The sequence below is a fragment of the Polistes canadensis genome, unplaced genomic scaffold (genome assembly GCF_001313835.1).
Source record: "Polistes canadensis isolate GaletaPanama2010 unplaced genomic scaffold, ASM131383v1 scaffold_0, whole genome shotgun sequence".
Classification (NCBI taxonomy): domain Eukaryota; kingdom Metazoa; phylum Arthropoda; class Insecta; order Hymenoptera; family Vespidae; genus Polistes; species Polistes canadensis.
Window position 1 is genome coordinate 2,011,170 of NW_014569547.1, and position 25,986 is coordinate 2,037,155.

Consider the following 25,986-nt stretch of genomic DNA (forward strand, 5'->3'; position numbering starts at 1 on the left):
GAACACTATCTATTATATTGTTCTTTTTAAAAGACAAAGACAATGTGAATTATCTAATAATATAAAAATGTTCAATTATTATCTTATTTCCTGTAATATAATTCTAATGAAAGATGTTTTAATAAATAAATAAAATATTTTCTGAGCATTATGTATTGCAATAAATACATGATAAAAAAACACGTTCTATATCATCTAATTAATTACTTAATATCGAATAAGTACATATAGTGATAGATGTGCATATATAATTCAATGTTTATTTCAACTTTCTACTTAATAATTTTTTTTTATACATATATATTGTCATGACATATAGACAAGTAATGTCATGTAAGATATAATAATAATCTTACATTTTAATGCTTGCCTACCGATAACATTAATTGTATTAGTCTACTTGAAACTTTTTATAGAAGTTAGGAAGATATCTGCATTCATTTATAAAAATGTTATATTAAATTTAATTCAATGAATATTTGGAATATTACACATAAAAGTTGAAGAAAATTATAGTTATTACAAGAATATTTATAACTATTATATTCTTTTTGTTCTGAACACATCGACACTGATTATGCATATAAGAAGATATAATTAATTATTTATTATATGTTATTTATATATAATATAGGCTTTCTTTCTTTCTTTTTAATCAATTTTATTTAGGATTAGTGAGATTTTAATTAACAGCTCAAATAATAAAAATTCCAATTGTACGGTAATAACTTTGTTAAATAAAAATGACTATATTTTTGGTACATATATTTTACAGCGCAGATACCTTTTCATTAATAACATATTTTTAAAGAATACTAATATATTTAGTATTCTAATATGTCATAGAAAATTCTTTATTTCTTTAACTAATCACATTCTTAAATATTTGTAATTTAGATGTAATATAATGATTTGATGAATAGGGTTCGTGTCCCAATGTGGACAATCAAAGCCCAAATTATCTATAATTTTTTTTCTTTCATAAGAATTGGTAATTTACAATGGTGTATTAATTTCTCTTCCTACAATCATCTGACAAATATATTATAACACATCTTTTTTAAAAAAATAGATGTCTTTAAACCTTTTTTTTTAGTTTTTAAATAGACATTTAACATAATATATGTAATTTGGAAAGTTTAATTATTTTGTTTTCTAATACTCTTTTTAAATAACAATGTGAAATATATTTAAATTACAATGGTGTTGTTTTTTTGTTTGTTTTATAATTAAAGACATCATTTTAAGTACTTAACATGCTAATATCAGATATATATATAATATTACATTTTGTAGAAGCAGAAGTAGATATAAAAATTTTGCTGCTTAAATTAATACAAAATTAGCACTTATATAGTTATTAAATTTTATACTTTATAAAAAAGACTGGAAGATATTGAGTGTAGTCTTATGTTTGGCTGTTTCTTATGAGAAGATAATTGTTTAATATGGATATAAATATATATAAGTCTACTCTCTTTTTAGAATACTTTTTTTAAATAAATAAAAATCTGTACAATAAAGGTCATGTGAAAAACTGAAACAATATAGAGAGAAATTTTGAAACGCTAATAAAAATTTAAATCAAAAAGAAGTTTGCATATAATAAATTATATATTCTTGTATAATAACATTTATAAATTTATTTTTAATTTAGATAAATATATATATATATTATTAAAGAACAAGTTAGATCCTACCGTATACATAAAAAGCAAAAAGAGATTACTCTCAGTTCTGCACAAGACCATTGTGCTCATAAATTAATGATTAAAATTATATAAGCGAAAGAAATAAAATTATGAACTAATTAATAGTATAAATACAAAAATGATAGTTTATGTACAAATTAAAGAATAGTCAAAAATTTAACTATAATATACATTATCACTATAACTTTTTTAAGTACATATTTAATCATTCCAAAATAGGATAACATTTCTAAAATTGATCTTATGTAACATTTTAAAATACTATTATTAATAACATACATTACAGAAAATGCAATGCTTCTTCAGGAATCCCAATAAGGGTAATTAAGTATATATAAAAGTATATTTTTAATATCATATGAAATTTGATCTATGAAAAATCTAAGAACTAAAATACAGATCAATGCAATTAAAATTTGATCTTTAAAAACAAAGAAGAAAAAAAAACAATATGAATAGATAGATATATTTACCATGTGTGTTCAAGGAACATTTAGTTTAGTGATGTGTAACTTTATCTCCTTATATATGTACATTTTACATAACAGTACAACAACTCTTTTCTGAGTGGTTATCACCAATAATTTCACTTGTGTTTCCAGTAAATCGTTGAAAGTCACTTGTGCCCAAATCAGAGTTGGATATAGATGAGACTGGTACAACTGGAAAACCATTTCCATTAGTATCCACGGAACCACTTGATATATGTCGATTTTGCGCCCTCTTCTTTTTCAAATCTGATAGAGATTTGACAAAAACTACAGACACGTGTATGTTGATCTTTCCATTGGTATCATCTGTCGAGTAAATAGGTTGCTGGCTGCCAACTGGTACGTCAGGTCCTGTCACTGCTGAGGCAAATAGGTAAATCCAGTGCTATTTTCCTTCAAGCTCAACTTCTTTTCGTTGTAAATCCATTTTGCGATCCCTTCACCTAACCCCTTATATGCTATGCACTGATTATGGTTGGAAATGATGTTTTCAACTATTCTCATGCATTAAGCATGACATGCTTGAGCGTAAGCATTTAACATCGCATAAATAAGTACCATATCACCAGTGTGCATATACAGAGTATTATATAGCATGTTGCAGATCGAAGTCTTTTATTTTTTTTTAAGTCAATGTGTATATGAATATATAGAATATAATTATTATCTATCAAATCCAAAAAAGGAACTAGATTTTGTTATTATTTCTTTCAATTCTATGTCTCTACGTATAATAATGACTCTATTACAATAATAACATACTATTAACGAAATGTCATTATTATAAAAGTTCAATATTACTAAAGCAACTTTACTGCATTTTAACAAGCTACTATAATTTAACAATGTAGCTATATGCTAGCTCGTAGTAGACTGAATAGTATTGAGATCAAATATTAATTATAATAATATCTCTTTTATGAGATGTTTATTTACATATAACAAACTCTTATTATCAATTTGCAACAAGATCTGCAAATATGTTTTATATCACCAAACACTATAACTGATATGTTTATTAAATTGACTAATATGATTCTATTCAATACTATTCATCTATTTCTTAATAATCTTAAAAGATGATAAGATACAGTAAGGTGCTTATCAAGCACCAATTATATACATAAAATATATAGAAAGTTCATGATAAATGTAGAATTACATAAAAGCTCATAAAATTGTAATATAATAATCATGCTGTTCTACTACACCGTAGGCCATCAATTATTTGGTATATTTTGTGTTAAATTAATAATGTAATAAATGATGATAATCCTCTAAATGTATATGTAATCTATAAATTCCTAACGAGTATAGTTTTTATTGATTTCTACAAAGTAATGAGACTATCTTCCTTTTCATTGCGTTTTTAATAGTTATTATAAAATTTTTTTAGAAATTTCTGTTATTCTCAAGTTGAAAAATCTATCCAAACACATGGGAAGAACTTTATATTTGACAAAAGATCATAATTATTGAATTATCAAACTTTTTAAAATAAATATTTAATAAGTATAAGCCAAGCAAATGTATTATCCCAGTGAAGTGATTTAGCACAAGTAAAGAACTTCTATAGAACACTTGAACCATATTGGTAAACAAATGTACTGAATATGTTGTATAAATATAAATTATATATATAAATATATATATGTATGATTGCAATGTATATACGAGGTTTTAAAAAATCAATTAAAATACTTTGCTCAAAAAAGTGATTAAAGAAATAGGAAAGTGACATAGAAAACTAACCTCAGAATTAGTCAGGAGCACGCAGTAATGAAAAAGAGAAAAGCAGGTAAATGACAGGTAACTAACATATTTGGACCACATATTTGGATTATACGTAGAGCTCATAAACTATACGTAGAGTTTTCTATTTATATAATCACAATTTTTAAATTATGTTAATTAACATAGACTTGAAATAAATTTCATTTTTAGAAATTTAATTATTGTCATTTATATATTCAAATTAAATCCAATGAGATAATCATTGGATTATAACACAACTTAAATTTAAAAAATTATTGACTGAAATAATCGGACGGAGAAAGAGAGAGATGCAATATTTCTTAATATACATACATAACATCATCTTATTTTGTACATTATAAAAGATCATAGTTATGTGTGAATATTAATATCATGGTATACAAAAAAAATGTTCATTTTTATGATTTTTGGGATAAAGCTACCATTTACACAGTATTCTACAAAACCACAACCAATACAAGCATAAAAAGAATTGGAATGTACCTGAATCTTTATCAACATCTTCATGTAGAAAAGAATCATTGTCCTTTCCTTCAGGTCCCTTGCGTACAGCAGGGGTCAATGTACTTGAATCAGTTTCATTATTTACCATGTCTTGCGTATTTGTGCTGTTTTCTGTTTGTGGAAGATTAGGAGTTGGAATACTAACATACGTCTAAAATAAATCAAATTAAAAGTTGGTAGTTTATAATTAAAGATTTACTGTAATATATATTCATTATTTAATTAAATCATTTTACCTGTTGTGCTTGTAATCTCAGTCTTGCTTCCTCTTGTGCATCTTTCTTTGTTGTAAGAACTTTATCTCTGATTGATGTTCGTCTTACACTTTGAGTACGTGTATTTATACTTTGTGATCTTCGTACCCGTCGTCCTTGTGCTTCTCGCAATCGTTTACTTTCTTGTTCCGTTTTAAGTTCAACTATGCGTTCTCTAATTTCAGGGTCCTCACAAATATCTATAGTTCATTATTTATGTTATCATCAAAAGTTTTTATATCAAACTATTCAAAGGAGATAAAAATATAATTTCTTCTAATTATTCTTAAAATAAGTCTTTACCAGCAGGAGTTTCATCGTGTTTATTTCGTGCATTTAAATCGGCCCCATTTTGCACCAACAGTTCTAGAACTTCTAACTGTAATTTTTTAATATTGATTTTTAAAAATTCGAATATATTAAATACAGAATAGTAATATATTTACTTACATGGCCCCAACATGCTGCTGCATGAACAGGTTGCCATTTATCATTGTCTTCTATATCCGTAGAAATGTGTTGATCAAGAAGATATTCGACTACCCTTAAATAACCATTTGCTGATGCTATGTGAAGCTATAAATATTATATCATAAGATATATATATTCAATAATATAAAATTATATTTTGTATTATAAACAAATTTAAACGTACAGGTGTAGCGCCTTGATGATCCTTATATTCAAGATCTCCACCTATGGAAACAATTTTTTGCAAATCTTTCAACATTTGAACTTCTGTTGATGCTCTAGTTTCATCTATTAATTCCTGTGTAACGCCTCGTCTAGCCATTTCGCCTATAATGGAAATAACATAACAAAAAAATTCGAATCAAATCAAAAAATAGGAAACCAACCTTCTATACAATCTAATGTTTTTTCATCCTCGCAAATGTCATAAGGCATATTTCCATCAGCATTAACAGCCAGTAAATTTGCACCTCTAGCTATTAGGTATCTTACAAGATGTAAATGACCGCAAGTAGCAGCAGCATGTAATGGAGTCCACTTTTCGCTGTCTTCAGCATTCACATTAGCACCAAATTCAACGAGTAACTTCATCATTTCTTCATTGTCATCTATACAGCATTGATGCAATGCAGTTAATCCGTCTTCATTAGTTGAATCAGGATTGACTCCCTTTTTTAACAGTCTTCTAACTAAAAATACATTTATCATTAATTCAAAAAATCTAAAAATAATAGAAAATAAATATAATTTAATACTGCAATTCCATTCTGTACACACTATTATTGTTACCTTCATCTATATCATTTCTGGCAGCAGCTTCTAGTAACATGACACTATCACTAAAATATATATGACGCTTGTTGCTTGTATGTCTGGTTTGATGTCGAAGCCATTCTTTTTCACGCTGACGCCACACTTTTAATTGCTGAAGTCTTCTATGTCGTGCAAGGTGTAGTCGTTCTTGTGTAGTAAGCCTTTCAACACGAACCATATCTGCTACTAAGTCTGCGTGCTCCATTGTTATGTGTTTGTAGTTCTTACAGCTGTACTTTCCTGCTAAACAAACATATTTCATTGTTTTTAAGACCATAATACAATAATGTAATATTTTAAGCCTATCTTGCAACTTGTATAATAATTATTAGTTATTTATTTTGAATAAATTTTGATTGTGGTTACTATTTAAATTTACCATTGTGTTTATAGCACAACGATTTCATTTTAAAATACTTGAAAATTTTCGAATAAGTACTAATCATCATTTTAAAATAATACAGAGAATTAATTGTTTTAATAATATACATATAACTTGAACAATGTAATATTTTTGATTGACTGTTAAAGAATTCGTTATATGTTTCAGCTTGGTGCCAGAATAAACTTATCAATTACTTAGGCAGATAAAACGTATATTTGTACAAATGTTTCAGCACACATACAAAAATATCTCTCTGAACGAGTGGAAATAATTTGATATCTGTATGGTTTTCTGCGAAATTATAAATAAGATATATTTCCAATAAAAATCATATCAGTTAAACAAAGATAAAAATATTCATTTAACAAATCAGTGAAGCATAAAGTTTAATTTCGTTATATTATTAAAAATAATATTATATATAAAAGAAAATATACTATGACATATGGAGAAGGTAATCAAAATATACATAACATGTTAATTATTCTTGTAAAATAATATGCTAATATATACATTCTACTTGACAACTTTATTATAATGATTAAAATAAATAGACTCAAGTGTTAGAATGAAAATTTTAAGATCAGATAAAAAAAAAAGATATCATAGAATATTTAAATTTTCACTACGATTCAAATAATGTTAAATAAATCTTTTATGAAATATATTGAAAGTGTTATAGAATTTAAGTCAAAAAATATAAATAATTCATTACATTAAAGTTTCCAACAAAAAAATCATACCATATATGAAAATTAGATTAGAAATAACATATGTACTGATATACAATATAATAAAAAGACGAGAAAAATAATCACTTAACTGAATCTGAAGTGGAATAATAAGAGAGAGGGAGTTGAATAATTGAGTCTCTTATCTCATTAGAGAAAATGAAAACTGGCGAACGAATGTGTGAACGATAAAGAGCTAATCTCACATAACAGGTAGAATACATATAGAACCAAAATTGGAACGTTCAATTTCTTTGTACAGAAAAGGAAATTTTTAAAAATTACTTGATGGTTTCCCTTAATTAAAAAAAAAAAAAAGTATATTCGAACGAAAGAAAAAATTGTGATAGGTCAGTTGGGACCGAAAAATCAAATAAATCGTTTATGTTATCGTCATAGAATTTTGTAGACAGTCATGAAAAATCGTATTGTCAATTTTTGACTCTCGTGAATAAACGAAGGTCGATTTAAAAAAAAAGAAATAAGAAAAGAAAAAGAAACGTGTATATGCATCGGCTCAACATACTCGACGTAGACGACGTAGACAACGGGCCGGTTTACCTTTACGCACCTGCATGCACACGGCAACTCAAAGGGGACTTTTCTCCTCCTCCTTCTCCTCTTCCTCCACTGCCACCTCTTCCACCTCCTCTTCCTCCTCCTCTGTCTCCACCACTTCCTTTTTTGTTACTCTTTCGTGCAGCCACCAAGCTACTAACTACGTTCGATATCACACAACGAAAAAAACTCGGTGGCTTTTCAACCGGTGAAAATACATTTTTATCATCATCATGACCACTATCACTACTTTACTCTTTCTTTTTTATTTTACACCGAGTTGAAGAAATTTTAGAATTCCACGCTGGCAAAAGGAAAATAGATAAAGACTATCACAGGATATAATAGTGATAAAAATAATAATAAGTTAAATTTATTAATGAATACACTTTAGTGATTATTCCGTTTTGTTTTTAATTTACAACAAGGTTATCTTCTTATTGTTAGTTAGTATCTTTCGTTGGTGACAGTTCGCATTTAAAATCGTTCACTCGCTCGAGTTACGTTTTACCTGTCCGCCGCCATTTTTAAACTACCTGTAGACTTTAGTTCGCGCGCCACCCTTCACTCGATTTATTTCTTACACTTTCTTTATTTTAAATTCGGCGCGCTTATCGATATACGAACTAGCTGAGAAACTATCGACGAATTATATTATTTTCTATCTTAGAAACGTAACTATTGGAGGAGGGGAGGTAAGAAATAACTTTATTACTTTCTAACGATTCATTTCTACGCGCATATTTAGTATCTTACTTGTGTTTAGAATATTCTAATATTTATTTGTATAGTTTAGTTAAAGATTTTAATATATTTATCGAAGAGATATCGAATCGACCAAGCGGCAACTTTGTTGTTCATTTATCTTTTTAAATCGAGGTAATGTTTTATAGTATAAATTTCATCGATAATTCTTTTTGAAGATTTCATTTATAAGGTTAATACAAGATTTTCAATATCACAGAGTTAAGTACCTACGATTTATTTTTTACCGTCTTTTATATTAATTAATTAAAAGTTTAAATATTAATTAATATTGTAAGGTATAATTCATCTTTCAATTTAATTTCATTTAAATTACTCGATATAACACGATGAATAGTCCGAAGTTTACTCGATCGAGTGAGTTAGATTCACGGTATTTATAACTTATATTTCATTAATATTAAAATATTTTATATTTCTTTAGAATCATGGCATCGGTGAAAAAAGAAAAAGAAGAAGAAGATACTAAGTTATCAACGAAAATCATTAATCAAGGAGAAATGAAAATTCACCTGGCTGTGTGCGCTGGAATTTTCGCTACCTGCGGCAGCTTGTTCGGTAAGCTGTCCGGTGGCGCTGAATTCGTTTTCTTGGTAAGTAGCGCGAAATTTGACTACGTTAAATAAAAATAATTTCTATTAATATATATTTTTTAAGCTAATATATTTTTCCAATTAACGCGTTACTAAATTCGAATTACTTATACGTATATTATAGATTAAATTAAGTACAAAATAAAATAAAATAAAATAAAATTAAATTAAATTAAATGAATAAAAAGAAAATTTGTCTGATAAAAGATACCGATGCTATTAAAAACAAGTCTCCTCGTGCTCATGGTCGTTAGTAACACAATAGGCTGCACGTTATTCGTAAAAGCTCTGAACGGAAGTGAATCTTCTTTACCTGCTACGGTTGCCAGCACAGCGACGAATTATGTTTGTTCGGTGAGTAACCAATGTATTTGCTGTTTACGTATGAGAACTGTTAGCGCGAATATAATCAGACAACGTTGCACGCTAATAAAGTATTTCCTTCGCGAAAGTATTCTAAGTAATAAGACAAAAATAAATTCTTTAAATACCATCAACACTAATTCCTTTGCAATAGCATACATACTTACTTCCCTTCTCTCTTTTTTGTATTTCCGTCGATAACGGTAAACGTTCTATCAATACCATCGCACACTTATCTGTACATCGAGTAGAGTCTCACGAGCCTCTCTTAAAGGCTCTTTGATTTTTTACACGTTCTACCCTCGACTAGTGCTTTCCATTCGTATATGCTAACGATTTCATTGGGTACTCTTCAAATAAAAAACTTACCTCAATCCTCCTCACATTCAAACTACAGATTTTAATTTAAAATCAAATCTCGTTTAAAAATAAACGATATATGCACAATTTCTTTTTCACATATTCAAACAAGATTATCTTTAATTATAAAAAGTATGTATAGATAAGGAACTCTATAGTATGAAAAAATTATAATTATCTTATAATTACTTCTTTCGTGTTTTTTAATTTCATTCACTGTTTCCTATACGAGACTAAATTTTAGTTCACCGTTACCATATTAACAATTACAAAATTATGAAATACTAATCACTGAACCGTATCGCGCTAACTCTTGCACGCTATATATCACTATTCAATGTATTAGTTTGTTCGAATGAATTCATTGGGCTTACATTAGGGCGTCGTTTGCCAATATGTTTTCCCAGAAGTAGCTAGCAGGCAATAGTGAAAGGTATTCCGCAAGGTAGACGTAGGTATTACCGATCTACGAGAGAGTCGGTATAATACGTTCGTGGCAATTACCGTAGATCTGATAATACAACGATACTTCTACGCGAGTACGAAGTACACCTCGTAATTCTCGATCGAGAGACATGTTGTACATAACTCGTTAAACTCTCTTTGAAAACGATGCTCACGTGAAGCGTCGACGAGTTGCCTGTTGCATAATAACGGCATGCGGAATATGCGTTAGGCGATTACAAAGCTACACATTAGGTATATAACACATACACCCGGAAATATTCGATAATCAATTTCTCGCATACCTTTTCGTAATCACCAAATATAAACGATATCAAGATAAAAAAAAACATAAAAATAAATAAAAAATTAAAATCTAGATCATTAATAAACGATTAGAATGTTGCACATTATACACCAAACATTCGGGCATAAATTTGTTACATACTATTTCATAATTACTACATATAAATAATGTCGAGACAAAAAATAAACATAAAGATAAATGAAAAAATTCAACTTACGATGATTAATCCTTAAAAGTTTCCTTTTGGGTATCATATTTACTTATTCACTATTCCAAATGTTTTCTTTTAATTTCCTAGGCTTTCCTCGGTTTTCTGATATTCGGTGAATCGACCTCCTTAACTTGGTGGTCTGGTGCATCCTTGGTAATCCTCGGCTTGATTCTCATCTGCTACACACCAACCAAAGAAGAAGACTCTACCAGCCAACAGCGGAAGCTCAAACAGCAATAATTTACAACAGCCATTTTTCTAGCCGATCTTTTTGTAAGAGGAACAACGAGAATTGGTGACTCAGATTGTTACTCAGGTATACCTAAGTCGTTTAAATGTAATTTCTTATTCTTCTTCTTCTTCTTTTTACTCATTTTTTACTTACATAAATGTGCACAAATAGTGCAGACATAATACATCTTTATATTAAATTATCAACAGGATATTTTATTTGATTTAATAATTTAAATTTTATTCAATAAAATACATAAGAATTATATAATAAAATTGAGTAGAAAAACTTAGTTTTTTTTGCTGTTGAACATATTGATCGTATATAATAAACAATAATCTAAATTGTATCTGATATATATATATATGTAAGAATATAATATAAAACGTAATTTAATGAAGAATGGAATAGGAAAACATATTCTTTCACTTAGAAATTATTTCATTACCGCGTCTGGGTCGCTCGTTGAACGTGTTGACCCTATACGATATAGGAAAAAAAAAAACGAAAAAAAAGAGAGAAAGACCATTAATTCCCCTGCGGCAAAATGCCATCATCATCGTAGGATTTGCGTAACCCGTTACGCGTTCACGCACAAATACACAAGGGACAGTTCGCTTATCAGAACGGTGGTGCATCCATCCATCCACGATGATTTTGTCTCACGTGCCAAGAGACAATAATGAAGGTATTACGAGAGGAAACATAAGGTGGGTAGAGGGACGGACGAGGAGGAGGATAAAAGATGGAATAAAGAATAGTGATCGAAAAGCGTGCACGTTTGAGCTTATTAGTCTTTATATCCTATAAACGAATTAAAAAGAAGAATTGATCTTGCCTTGATCATTTATTGTGTTACCTTCTCGGTAACATTATTTGCATAAGAATGCCGGGTTGGTAATGTGTATTAGTAATTGCATTCGCAGATATTTTTACGAATTCTGTCACGCCTCCTCGAAACTTGTTTATCATGACGCATATTGAACGACCAACTGAAAACCTACCACGTTAATCTCACCTTCGTAAATGTTAGTTTGTAAATTAAAGTTATTAATAATGCTGACTATAATGGATGGAATGATCTCTTGGTTCTTTTCTTCTTTCTTTTTTTTTCTTTTTTTTTAAATTATCGTCAATAATATTGATCGATTTTTTGTTGTTAACTTAATGCTAATAATAATGTTTAAATATTAAATGTATCCGTTGATTACGAAGACTGTATGTGATATTTTGGTTTTATTCGTAATTTATCATTGACATTGATTGTGGCTTTTTATTTTTCGTAAAAATGGTTAGAGATTTTTGATGCGGAAGGAATATGATTAACATGTGCTTGTGAATTCATGATAAAATATGTTATTTTATTAACGATCAGTTAGGGATAATAACGTAAGAATAATAATCATAGGTTTATTGTTATGTACGGATGCGGTCACGTAATTCTTAAAATCTAATAGAACAGACGCGGTCTTTTTGTGGATGAAATGCGCAGAAAGAAGAATCACGAGGAATGACTGAGTTTTAAAGAGTGACAGAGTGAAAATGAGTTAGAGAAAGAGGGAACGAGTTTAGAAGCATATGAAGAGGCGCTTGTTTTAGCACAGTAAAGTGGGTCTCCGTGCTTCTAGTGCTACCGGATAGAAGTTGAGGAAGAAGAGTAAGAGGAGGAAGAAAAGAAGGAAGAGGAAGAGAAAAAAAATTAAAAGAGGAGGTGTGTGAGAGAGAGAGAGAGAGAGAGAGAGGAAAGAAAGAAGAAAAGAAATGCACTTTTATGAGAGTATTCTCTGCCTCTCAACGAATTTCATACATCTACATATATACATGTTATATACCTATCGCATCGCTTTCACCGTAGAGAGAAGCGTAAGAGTAATATTTATGCCGCTTTGAATCAAACGATCTTTTTGTTCGTTTCTAGGAATTCATCTACGATTAGAAAGAAAAAAAAAAAAAAAAAAAGAAAAAAAGGAAAGAAAGAAGAGTCAGTCCGTCAAAAGATTAAACGGATATCCAACCGACAAATGTATATACATATATATTCTCTCTTAAAGGACGCTTTTCATCGATAAGAATTCATCTGAAAATATATAGAAATGAAGGAATACATAAATGAGAAACCCATTTGTTCCGTCATTACCTTACCAACTAGCAAAAGTATGTAATAAAAATATAAAACGGAAGAAGCATACAAATATTCGTATGGATTATAAAGAAAAAGAACAAAAATATATATATCAATATAAAATGAAAGAGAAAAGAAAAAAGAAAAAAAAGATAAACCGAGTAGAAGAGGATGTAGTGAACGTTCATTCAGAGGTTGCGAGAGTATAGCGACCGTTCCATTTTATATCAGCATTCCATTACTCGACGAACGTAGCCCAGTTAACTGTATTCGTCGACTGGCCCTAGTAGACCAGATTTACGGTTTGTGGGGCAGGGTCGGGGGTAGTATAGAAAATGACGACGAGGACGATGGTGAGGCGGTAAGGGTGGTGGTGGTGGTGATGATGATGGTAGAGGAGGATTTGCAAAGGTGGGGATAGTTCTTTATCGAGCGGCGCCTGCGCGAGGCAAACCCGAGCTACAACGATGTACGTTGGATAGTTCGTCCCGTTCTCGAGCGCTCCACCCCTAAGTTTCTTCGCACATTATACACAACCCCTACCTTCCCTTCCTCTCTCCACCTGTTCGGTATGCCGATCCACGGCTTTCCGACCTACCACATAACCACCGGAGATACAGACCAAACTCCGACACAACATGAACATTCTTCCCGACCAGTACCTACCTTAATAAGTTTTCTTATTTTCCATTATAAGAGATATTATATCATAATCATTTCATTCGTTCGAGGGTTCGTTAAATCTTGATTTTATTATTACTTTTATTTGATCAGTCACCGTCCTTTACTGTTTATCCATAAATTCAAGTTTCTTAATATTGTTGAAGAAATCTTTTTTTTTTAATATTAATATTTTTATATATATATAATCTCTCCTTTGAGAATGATTAATTTGATATTAAAGAATATTTGATGACTTTCATTGAGTATTCCGATCAGAATATCCTCTGACAATCGTTTACTCCAATTTCTTTTATTTCTTTTAACTCGTTCAAGGTAAATTAGAAAGGACGTGGATAAAATGTGAATTCGTTTTTCGTTACCTTCTCTTTCTCTTCTTTCTCATCCTTATCTTCCTCCCCCACCACGTGGCCCTTGCCGTTGCCCCTTCACGGTTTGATGTTTCCCCTTCTACTGATTTTCTCTCTCTCTCTCTCTCACTCGCTCTCACGTACATTCGCAGACGTCTTTCCGTCTGTGCTCCCACCCTGACAGTGTCCCTGTATCCTCGCAACACTCCTTCCTCATACGGTGGTGAACGGGACAGTTTTCGCACGACGCGCCCTTTCATCAAAGCCACACAGCAGCCGACGACGATCAAAGGAAGAAAGTTACGGAACAAACTAAGCAAATAAGAAAAACATTTCTAATCGTCCTACACATCAAACGTCGATTAGTGACAGGAATCGTGTGTTTTCTCGGTAATTGAGTATCCGTTATCGTGACAACGAGATGTGATATTAAAGGATGATCCTCGCTAACTATATGACTGGAAAAGAAATTCTTATGGATTGGTGAATACCAAGATTAATGATGAACACTTTTACTTTTTGTTCGTTCTTATATTTTTAATTTTTTTTCTTATACTTTTATTTTGAAATTTTCAATAGCTTGTTCAAAAGGAAAGCATGATTTTGTGCATCTATATTTAGTGATTGAAATTATTTGTGATAGAATTCCTCTCCGTTATATTTTTCTTATCTAACATTAATCACATCGGATCACGTCAGTGGGGTGATTTTTATTAAATGTTTCAAGCTTATCGATAAGGATAATGATTCCGTCGTGTTTCACGTTATCGTGACAAGGAACAGGGATTCCTACTTGATAGATAAAATAAGTAATGACGTGTGAAAACTGTTTGAAGAAATCGGATGGGGTTGAAATTGTTCCTTGAAATTTGATTATTTGGGATAAAACTAATTTGAAAATAACGTTTGTTATATTTTTGTATTTATAATTCAGTTTATTAAAGGCACGTCGTCGAATATCCAATGGGGTTGTTGTTACGTCTATTAAATCGTCATGGTTAAAGTGTGTATCGTTGTCACCGATTATTAACATGTACATAGTAACGCTCAATTATCACCACAATATACGATTGTCATGTATATTAGAACTGACACTACGTGGTAACTACTGATTATCACGCTACGAATAATCTGACACTGAACTAGCTAATTCGTATTGTATGTTTATCGTTAAATTATTGATAAGAAATTGATATTTCGATTAGGAAAAATAGAAATGGCAATTGGAAATCATTATAATGTCTAGAGATTTTTTTTTCAAACCGTTAGACTCTTTAAAAATCGTCTTGTTTGCACGCGACTTGTCACTTTCAAGAAACATTGAATATATACGCTGGATTATTAGCATCATTGAGTTTATTTTTTACTGTTTATGTGATCGCGAACGTCTGTATAAAAATAGAAACAAATTCATTTATATATTTGAAAATAATTGTTATTAATGATATATTTTCGTTAGATTTGAATTATGCACTCCAGTTACTTTTTCACGAAAAAAGAAAAAGATAAAAGTAAAGAATAAAAAGGTGGAATTTAAATTTTCAGTTAATGAAAAAATGATATCATTGTATGTGAGGATTGAATGTGTAACCACTTGTATGCTGTCCTATAAAAGTTTGAGTCATCTCACGCTGCGGTTTTTCACATTAAGGTCGCATAATTAATTTTATTTGGTATCGAGCTTATACGAAGATTCGTTATAAATATACTCATGGTTAACCCTATCATCTATTATTTTACTTCGTAATTTTATTTTTCTATTTACAGAATCAATCAAATTTTTTCCTTTTGTACACACTAAATTAAAAATCGATTTGAGCATCATTGAAAAGTTCTCAACGTTTATTGCATTTTGTACCACCGCAAACGATTTTTTAATTAAATTCCTATCAACATTTTATATTCCTTAATTAATGTTACGAATGTGTGTGTGAGAAATTAAATAAAAAGAAGAGAAATATTATTAAAAATATAATTTTGAATCTATAAAAAGAAAGAAACTGAAGTGTATTGTCTTTTTTCGTAAACGATCGTTTTCCTTCAAACGTGTAAACATATTATTGTCGTATCGTACGATAGAAAAACATGTTTTTTCATCCATATATAGTCATTTTTATATATAATATTGGATTACCCGGAAAGTTTGTACCAATTTAAAGAAATTTATATTCGATATATATATTTTGAAATATTAAAATTAGAATTTTCCTATTTATATACTTTTTATTATATCATATATTTTTAAATGTCTACATTATATTTTTAAATATTAAAATTAGAATTTTTCCATATATATAATACATATTTTTTTTCTCTTTTTATAGATATTTTAATCACATAAATTTTCATTATTATTTAAAAGTGTTGTCGTGTGTGTTGAATTTGATTTTAAATGGTATACATTTTCAGACCACTTGACGTAGATATGAGTGTATATCATTTTTCAGGTAATTCGACATACATATAAGTACAGATACTAACTTTTTAGACAACCCGACATATGTACATGTAGGTATAAATGTAGACAGAAATGAGTTCGTAAATGGAAATGAATTGACGAAAAAGTCAGGTTTCCTATTCTCGGAACTTGAGAAAGTTTATAGAAAGCATCGTCAATGTCTGCAATGTTTCAACCCTTTAACACAGTTTCTAAAGATATCGTTAATATGAATTCTAAGTTCGACAAATTTTTCAAATATCCACGATCAATATATACGTGTTCGTGAACATTCGTCATATAATATCTAGACACACACACACACACACACATACATACATATATATATATATATATATCATAATGTAAAAAAAAGATATTTCGCTAAATTAAAGTAGGTTGGCACGTTTCCAAGTAAATCGTCTGTCGTCAATGCCGCGTAATTTATTTTATCGATTTGACTGCAATCGATATTATTGCAGCACAACGAGTTTAAATGAAACTTGTTCAATCTTTTTTTTTTCTTTTTATTTTTCTTATTTTCTTTCTTTCAATCTTTACTTTCTTTCTTCTTTCATTCTCATAGGGACATAGATCAAACATTAAAACATTTATCTGTTGTCTCTTTGATCTTCTTATATCTTCCTTCTTCATGTCAAACGTTTACAATCAGTTTTATTATTATTTTCATCTTATAGTCTAACTCCCTTGATGATTGTGAATAAGTATTCACTTCCCTTGGGAAGAGCCACTTTTGTAGGTTTATATTTACTCAAAGGCTAAATACTCTCGCGGGTTTGCAAAAGAGAGAAAGAAGGGTAAACGCGATAGGGACCGATCGATATTATCGATCCCGCATTATGTTTTGCATGATAAAAAAGGATGGAAAGAAAAATAAATAAAATAAAATAAAATATAATATAATATAATATAATATAATATACTTTTTCCAAGTTCAATTACTAGTATCTTAGTTAGAATAATTCTAATTGATCTCGTACAAATTTTCTTACTTCTTTTTAATTAAAGAAAAAAGGAAATAAATTAAGAAAAAAAAAGAAAAAAAAAAGAGAATAAAGTAAAAAGATTATTCAATTCAATTCAATAAATTTCGAATGATTTTTGTCCCTGAAATAATTTCCAAAATTTCACTTATAAATATCTCTTAAATGACTTTCTTTAGATATATGTATCTCTGTTTCTCCTACTCCTTAAAAAAAATATTCATTCTCATTAAAAAGTATATTTTTGGATCATCTAAACGTTTCTTTCTCTTGTATTTTTTTTCTTTTCCTTTCCATCCCTTATCTTTCTCTCTTTTTCTCTTTATCCAACTTTGGCTTACTTCTCATTCATCTCTGGTAGAGAGAAAAGCAGACGGACGGGGTGAAGAGGAACGGCTCTGCCTTTAATCATGCCCGCTCGTTGAAAAAAAAAAAAGAAAAAACATTTCGAGAGTAGAAGATAGCCAGAAGACGAGGGTGAGAAGAGGAAAGGAAAGGAAAAGGGAGGAGAAGAGAAAAGAGGTGGTGGTGGTGGTGGGCGAAGGGGAGACAAATATACAAAAGAAAAATTCTGAACCTACCAGCATTTCCAACTCTACCAAGTCAGCAAATGAATTTCTTTCTTTCTATCCGTGTGAGTTCTATCTTCTAAAGCCCTTTTTTCTATTTATTTTCTTTCTTTTTTGCGCGCATTAGGTCGATTTGAAATTTTATTCTAACGCAGATCAGTCTATTTGAAAAGAATTAACAAAATTGCAACCAATTGTCGTCGTTTTTCGAAGAAACTAAATCTGAAGAGGAGGATAAATATAAGAAGAATTGAAATTGGCACGAAAAATAAACGCACGATGAATCATTCGAGAACTGTCAGAGAAAATTATACGAAAAGTATGTCTATCACATTGATCCATTCTACAGACTTTCGATATTATTTAAATATTAAATTGAAATATATTTAAGAATTTAATTATAATATTTAAAAATAACAAAATCGCGAGACAAAGTTAAGAAGATAAAAGAGATTAAGAATCAAAAATCAAGTACCGTACAATTTGGAATAAGAATATCTGCACGTAGGTAATGTGTTTGTTGGTGGTGATATGTGTTGGTCGAGGATAGTGCTTCAGAAACAATGCGATCTTCACGATAACGAGGATCAAATCGGATCGCTGGAGAGAGAGTTTAAGAGGCTGAAGACTCCTTCTTCTTTTTCTTTTTCGGAAGTGGAAGAGGTGGAGGTGGAGGTGGAGGTGGAGTTTGAGGAAACTAGTCCTGAAGAAAAAGAGACACTTGCGATTAAAAAAAAATAGAACAAATTCTTTTGTGTGATACGTTTAGGATTTGTATTTTGGAATAACGGCAAAGAAGACATAAACCAAACATGGGGAATGGGATGAACAAGGTATGATCAAAATTAAATTCTACACTATTTTTTATTTTGTTAAAAAATAAAATTGATAATCCAAATACATATATTTTTAATACTCGAGTATGCATATATGTGAAATATAAACAAATTAATACGATGATTTATTTATTAATACACAAACAATTGTAATTAAAAATAAATCATAAAAATCAATTTTGCAATTTTTATAATTGGTATTATTAAAATAAACAAGTTTTAATTGTTATTTTTATTAAGAGATAAAATTGAAGATTTAAATATTCATAAATGTTGAAAAATGAAATAAGGCATTCTAAGTTTTGTGATTGCTTAAGAGATAAAATTAAGGATCTAAGTATACTTAGGTATATATATGTATATATACAAAGAAGTTAAAAGATCAAAAGTATTTGTACTTTGAAGTATAGGTACTTAAAGATAAAAAGCTCCTTTTCATTAGCTTCAGGTAAACGAGGTAATTAGTGTATTAGCAGGTACCTTCCGCGGTCGGTTTACTGAAAAGAAATGCAAATCAATAGAGTGACACTCAAGCTAGTGCTTTTCAAACCGGACATACATACATACATACATATATACATACATACGTACGTACATTACAAGTACGCTGTTTTATTTAGAAACATTCTAAGAAAGATAGTAGAAAGTGAATGAGTCAGAGTAATTGATTACAAAACATAGATAAGGATAAACTTATTTGTTACACAATTAAATTAATATTTTAACCACAATACAATAGGATTAATCAAAGATAGATATGGAAAAAAAAAATAAAAAAATATTTTATAAAAATAAAAATATATCGAGTAACTTGGATTGTAATAATCGTAATAATCTGACTACCGTTCAACAAGTAGAGCAATCAGCCGCGAGGCATGAAGGGAAATGATGCGGAATTACGTGTCACAGCCATACAATATCCTTGGGCAGAAAATGTTCAACGCGATATGCATTGTAAAATAAACGAGGACACTAACGTAAAACGGGTCGACGATCTAATCAATGAATAAAGGAAAAGAATAAAAAACGATTGTGGTCAACTGGGTAACGTGTGATTGTTATAAAGGAAGAAACAAAAATATTTTGTCAAAATGTAAGAAAAATGATAAATACATGAATGATCATTAATGGCCAATTAAATTGTTCCTATGCTTTTGATCAAAATATAACAAAAATGTATTTGTTACAATGAGAAATTCTGAATAGTTGCCAATGGGTAATAATTTATTTTAATGCTTTTTTGCTTCTTCGTGCTGATGAATTTCGGCATTGGACTGGCGCGTCCTTTTACCGTAACCCTGAAATTTCTTTGACACAGTTAGCGAAAATATGTTGATCTATCGTGCACAAAAGTAAAGCTACGAGTTCGCATACACACATATTGTGTCTGTGTGTATACTATGTATTAGTATTGTGTAACCTAAGGAATACTTCTGGCAAACTTCCAGTCTAACGCAATACTTGTTTGATCTTGAACTTTTTTATTACATGAAAAAGCACGCAAACAAACATTACTCCGATTCGATAGAATTATTGGAATGTGATTATTTATTTGTTATAATTATTGAAAAAGATTTTTCAAAACATTCAATTTGATTTAATTTTCAATAAGAATAAGATTAATTAAGTTTGATTATTCACACAACTTCAAATATGTCTACACATATTTTACTTTCATTTTATTATAGAATTAAAACACGGACAAGAAAGAAAATGTTTTATTCGATTTATTAAAAGATAAAAACGAAAATTGAATATTAATAAGATTTTATTATACGTATAGGATAAATTGGTATCGTTTAATTCCTTTGAATTATCTGACAAAACAGTAGTTCTTTGTAAAAATATATTTTAAAGAAAATCAATTTACATATTTCGTCTTCTTTATACATTTAGTAATATACCTAACGTTAAGAGATAGAATCGTTGAAGTATAATAATTTATATTTATATTATCGTACTGTGGTGTCATTACAAACGATCCATATAATTTTATTTCTTATATATACAAAAACTTGATAATACTCGATTATTTTATTCGAATCGTATGATAAAAATATCTGACACACATTAAAAATCAAACCTTTTCATTAATTTCTCAATATTTGATTTATTCGTCGCGTGTGTGCGCGTTAATTAATAAAGTTTTCTTAACAAAATCTTGACAAGTATCTACAAATTCTTGGCCGGGAGAAAAGAAAAACTTAGAATTAGGTCATCGAACTTTTTTGTAATTTAAAATATTATTTTTTCTTATTAATATTCTTATGATAATGTCGAAACCTTTTTATATTTTTTGATAATACGTACCTATATACAATTTGACATGTCACGCAAGCTATGACGATAAAAAACTTTGGATAGAAATTTATTGTGATTTATAAAATCACGTGTGTTGGTCGTTTACAAATATCATCTAACGAACATGATCATTAATTTTTATAAAATATTCATTACTTTTATTATATTTTGGAATATATGCGTGTAGGTACTTCCCGGCCTTTATGTTGGTAATTATCAAGACAGTAAGGACGCAGATCAACTGGAAAGGTTCGAGATAACTCATATCCTGGCTATTCACGACACGGCTCGTAGATTACATTCTGTACGTTTCAACCATAAATTATACTTATTTTTTACGATATTATATAACTATTTATAAAATAAAATATATAATCGCGAAGATAACAATAAATTAATTTGTTTCTTTTTTTTCAGAATAAACATTATTTATGCATCCTAGCAGCAGATAGACCAGATCAAAATCTGTCACAATATTTTTCTCTATGTAACGATTTCATTCACGCGGCACGATTGCGCGGTGGTAACGTTCTAATACATTGGTAAATATTAATATAAGGGAGAGAGGAAACAAGCACAATAAGATATAATATTATTTCTTGAAGCCTGGCAGGCATGTCGAGAAGTGTGACAGTCGCAGTCGCTTATATCATGAGCACCACAAATCTATCCTGGAAAGAGGCACTTAAGGTTGTGAGGGTAGGTCGTTCTATCGCCAATCCAAACGCTGGCTTTCAACAACAACTCGAGGACTTTGAATCAAGCCGTCTTCAGGAGGTACGGAATCTTTTTGATATTTCTAAGATTGAAGGAAAGAAATATCGACAATAAGAATAACGTATTACCTCTCTTACGAAACGAAAACATAAAAGGAAACACTAAAACTGGAATATACGATAATATCAAGGTTTCTTGTTCTAATTTAATAATATAAAGCTCTTGTCATTTTTCTTCTTATTCAGTTAAACGAGAATCGAACTAACTAAAGTTTCTATTTTAATCTTATCCAAGAATCATATCGATAATGTACAAAAATAAACCACAGAAAATGAGTCCCTTATTAATTGAGCATACATTCATACGACGCTCGTAGACGTTTTAATTTCGTCCACAGGAACGACGAAGATTGAAAGAAAGATTTCCTAGTCTCGCGTTAGCCGAAACTGATGCAGAAGCATGCAGAGCAACACTTAAAAATTATGAGGCATTGGTGCAAGCACGAGAAGTTTGCGAAGGCAAATGTGCAATGGGTCGTCCTTGTCCTACTGGTCTTTGTCGTCAACCGTCCAAAAGGTAACGAATTTCTTATTCCTTTTGCTAGTTTATTTTATTTTATACAATCAAACTTGTTAATGCTTCGTATAAATATTTGAAAGAAAATTTGATTCGAACTATTTAATTATTAAAGCACATAAAGTATTTAAAAATAAACAAAATCTCAACGTAGGACTTCCAGAAGACGATCGTCTTCCAGTAGTTCCGGAAATTTAACGCCTGGTAGAACACCACCGCAAACACCAAGAATGCTTCCATCCGCACCACCCTCGCCAGCCATGCCTAGATCAGCCAGCGTTATGTCCACTAGTCGGCCAAGGAGTGGTCCTGCAGGTTTACATTCCTATACAGGATCCGCACCTCCTTCCAGGTAATTTAGCCTCCTCTCCTGTATTACATTTATCTAGTGCTTAGCTTTATAAAAAGATCGTTTATAATTAATTTAGGTCTCATGTAATATGTTTCGCGCCTAAAAGTAGGCATCACTTCATACTTTGTCGATAATGTTGCTTGCGAGCGCCATCTCTCGGAAGAACATTTTTGAAGACCCCTCGTGATAGGCAATCCCGTAATACAGCTATTTATTAATGGGTTGTCTATTATAAGGGGTAGTTATAAATTTTTATATCAAAAATAATTAAATGTACAATAATGAATGAAAAAACTCAATGAAGGATAATAAAAAAATTAATTTTCACAGAGCTGTTTCGAGGGTTGATCTGTCAACTGCCGTAGCATGCAGTAGTAGCAATACGAATTTAGCTACTGTGGGCAGATCCGTTACACTATCCAGTAGTAATTGGAGATTGACAGCAGGATCAGCACCAACCACACCAAGGCCGACACCACCTGTGTCCCCTCAACGATGGTCAAGACGACTTTCCAGACAAACGCCACAATTACCTGTACCATCGGAAGCCCATTCCTCGATGACGTAGCAGCACAATGCAATCACCCTTTCCAGTCTTCTGGAATGAAGCTAGGTAAAGATCTTTGAAAAGAAATAGTACAGATCACTTCAAAACTTGCAAGAAAAATGCAAGACACGTTGTATTAAATTTTGTTCTTCTCTTTGACAACCAAGTCTCTATCTATTTCTTTTTTGTTTGTTCTTTCTTCTCTTTATTTTTTAATCACTTTTAAAATAACAGATCTTAACGAGAAACCTGAGATCGTCGAGTTTTAAATTTATCGACTGATAAGAATGATCTTGGGAAGATATAATTATTTTTGAAAATAGATCTAACAATTATCAACTAATAAGCGATCATTTATGCATCTATTCTGCTTCTAATCGAATTCGAATTTGTACTTTCGAATTATTGGGTTGTTAATCAGTCGCCTTATAAGATGTCAATGAATAAAATGACATGCCGCGGATGAAACTCTATGAAAACTGGATAGTTTGTATATCATACGGGTCTAACGGGTTAATGATTGATGAGATTGATTATACATCGAGGGATGGGATAGAGGGTCGAGTGGAATTTGTTGGAACAGGTAAAGAAAAACTTTGACCGATTTTGTACGTTTGTAAAATCCTTCAATCTTGTCGTACTGTCAAAAACACAAGACAAGAACAAAATTAATGAACAGAGTTGTTACTTGGAGGGAGGGAGAGAGTATGAAATTTCGTTGACATGGAATGAACTAATTGAAAAGATCAAATGTTTGAAAGCGAAGTGTGATATGTTGTTTTTATCATGTTATCCCATCACCAAATTTTGTTCGCAACCGTCCAAATAATTGTTGGCTTTGTAGCGGGATCGCGCTGTTTATCGCGAATCGTTGTTGACACTCTGAAAGATATACATATATAAACATATATACATATAATACATATTATACACCATGGCCCGAGTGTCACGTTGTTACGAAAAGGATTTTCAAAGAGAATAACACGTAGTTATATATAGATAGAAGATAAATAAATAAGAAGAACAAAAAAATAAATATATATATATATATATATTTCACAAGGCACACGCACGCATTTACAAATAATAATTCATATAAAATGAAAAAGAATATAAGAAGAAAAAGAAAAGGTAGAACGAAATTTGTCATGCGTATTTCGAAGTCTCGTTCGAATTAATTTCTTAATTTTTTAATAAATTCTTAATTTTTTTTTTTATCTCACTCGATTAGCTTCTTCTCTTTTCTTTACATATATAATATATATTATAGAAATTCAGAACAAAAGCAGAGATTATTAAATGAGAAGAAAATATATATGGACTACTTTTTTAAATTTAACAATCACTTATTAAATAAAATTCTGTACATACATAAAACTGTATTCGTTGATTTGAATTTAACGAATACTGGCTGTTATATTAGTTGTAATATATTTTTTAATAACACTAAACATATATATATATATATATATATATACATATTTATTGTTTTCATATAGAAACTTGCGTATTCGCTAACAGTAAGTTTAATAAGAAAAAGAAAAAGATTGACGATGGCGAAAGTAATATATAAAAATAGCGTTTAAAAGCGATGTTTTTATCCAAGCAATCATACTACACAATGTATATTTAGGACTATTAATGAATTTCATTTCACTGTGCTGCGATGACACTGAAGGAACCAAAATAAAAAAAGAAAAGAAAATCGCGTAGATTAGAAAATATATAAGTGCAATAATAAATTGTATGTTTCTGTACGCCTTTCGAGAACGTTTTTCTATCGTTCTTACCGCAAAATAATAAATCTTCGTATGTTTTAAACTCACGGTTCAAAAAAGGAAGGGAAAAAAAAATAGAAAAAAATCATCTGCTATTTCTCTCCGTAATTAGTTACTGTCGCGTAAAAAAAAAAAAATCATATCATGCAGAAAAATATATTAATTGAAAAAGAGCCTCCTTCTCGTATATTTATACATATTTAGAAATTAGGATATTAATGCTTGAGATCGCTTCGAAATCAAATATTATAACGTTCTCGAAGAAGGCTTTTAATCATTTGTCGAATACACATTCACCTTATTATTCTATAGTAATTCCTATATTTTTTTGCGAACAAGCGGCTTAACTGAAGTAAATACAAGAATGATTCAATAATAATTATTATATAAAATTATTTGTTTTCCATTGATTGTATCAAAAATATAATTTTATTAATTATGCAACATTTTAAAAGTGCATTGAAAATGTTAAAGAACAAAGTTACCTTAATATCTGAGTAATAGGAAAAAAGTCATTTGAAATAATAATTATTATTGATTCACTCTGTATGCGCGTACGTAATATTTTGATACGAGTAAATCGAAGCCGATTAATCATATGAAAAAAATAATTATCGATCATTTCGTTGTCAATACGAACACATTTAGAAATGTATATGTATAAGTGAATATAAATGAAAAACTTTGATCGGCCAAGTTAGGGAAGAAATTGACAAAGAAAAAGTGTTCACAATTCTTGTACTTGT

At 29.9% G+C, this 25,986-nt stretch overlaps 3 protein-coding genes across 14 annotated transcripts; 2 read left to right on the top strand and 1 right to left on the bottom strand.

Moving 5' to 3' along the window:
- Positions 1-1,658: 1,658 nt before the first annotated feature.
- Positions 1,659-7,932, bottom strand: LOC106793195 (protein phosphatase 1 regulatory subunit 16A). Of its 8 annotated transcripts, none has more exons than XM_014759927.1 (9): positions 7,699-7,801; positions 5,998-6,261; positions 5,595-5,897; positions 5,393-5,535; positions 5,188-5,313; positions 5,041-5,116; positions 4,720-4,937; positions 4,463-4,634; positions 1,659-2,563 (listed from the first exon to the last, which is right to left on the bottom strand). In XM_014759927.1, the coding sequence occupies exons 1-9, from the start codon at positions 7,712-7,714 to the stop codon at positions 2,250-2,252; spliced, it is 1,632 nt and encodes a 543-aa protein (XP_014615413.1). In that variant the 5' UTR covers positions 7,715-7,801; the 3' UTR covers positions 1,659-2,249. The 8 variants fall into 8 exon arrangements, with proteins under 8 accessions (XP_014615413.1, XP_014615404.1, XP_014615469.1 ...); XM_014759918.1 differs by having other exon boundaries at positions 5,998-6,264; XM_014759983.1 differs by having other exon boundaries at positions 1,660-2,563; positions 5,998-6,264; positions 7,709-7,932.
- LOC106793224 (transmembrane protein 42-like) lies at positions 2,488-11,360 on the top strand. 3 transcript variants are annotated; one of them, XM_014759997.1, is made up of 4 exons: positions 2,488-2,576; positions 8,885-9,053; positions 9,261-9,407; positions 10,826-11,322. In XM_014759997.1, the coding sequence occupies exons 2-4, from the start codon at positions 8,889-8,891 to the stop codon at positions 10,976-10,978; spliced, it is 465 nt and encodes a 154-aa protein (XP_014615483.1). In that variant the 5' UTR covers positions 2,488-2,576; positions 8,885-8,888; the 3' UTR covers positions 10,979-11,322. The 3 variants fall into 3 exon arrangements, with proteins under 3 accessions (XP_014615483.1, XP_014615498.1, XP_014615492.1); XM_014760012.1 differs by lacking the exon at positions 2,488-2,576 and adding an exon at positions 7,944-8,390 and having other exon boundaries at positions 10,826-11,360; XM_014760006.1 differs by lacking the exon at positions 2,488-2,576 and adding an exon at positions 8,423-8,574 and having other exon boundaries at positions 10,826-11,360.
- A 2,644-nt stretch (positions 11,361-14,004) lies between these two features.
- On the top strand, positions 14,005-24,532 carry LOC106789442 (dual specificity protein phosphatase 15). Of its 3 annotated transcripts, none has more exons than XM_014753676.1 (9): positions 14,005-14,606; positions 17,926-18,198; positions 18,289-18,966; positions 21,458-21,574; positions 21,688-21,812; positions 21,876-22,047; positions 22,385-22,563; positions 22,718-22,915; positions 23,246-24,532. In XM_014753676.1, the coding sequence occupies exons 3-9, from the start codon at positions 18,946-18,948 to the stop codon at positions 23,481-23,483; spliced, it is 1,050 nt and encodes a 349-aa protein (XP_014609162.1). In that variant the 5' UTR covers positions 14,005-14,606; positions 17,926-18,198; positions 18,289-18,945; the 3' UTR covers positions 23,484-24,532. The 3 variants fall into 3 exon arrangements, with proteins under 3 accessions (XP_014609162.1, XP_014609251.1, XP_014609338.1); XM_014753765.1 differs by having other exon boundaries at positions 14,005-14,513; XM_014753852.1 differs by lacking the exon at positions 14,005-14,606 and having other exon boundaries at positions 18,062-18,198; positions 18,289-18,452; positions 18,642-18,966.
- Positions 24,533-25,986: the final 1,454 nt, after the last annotated feature.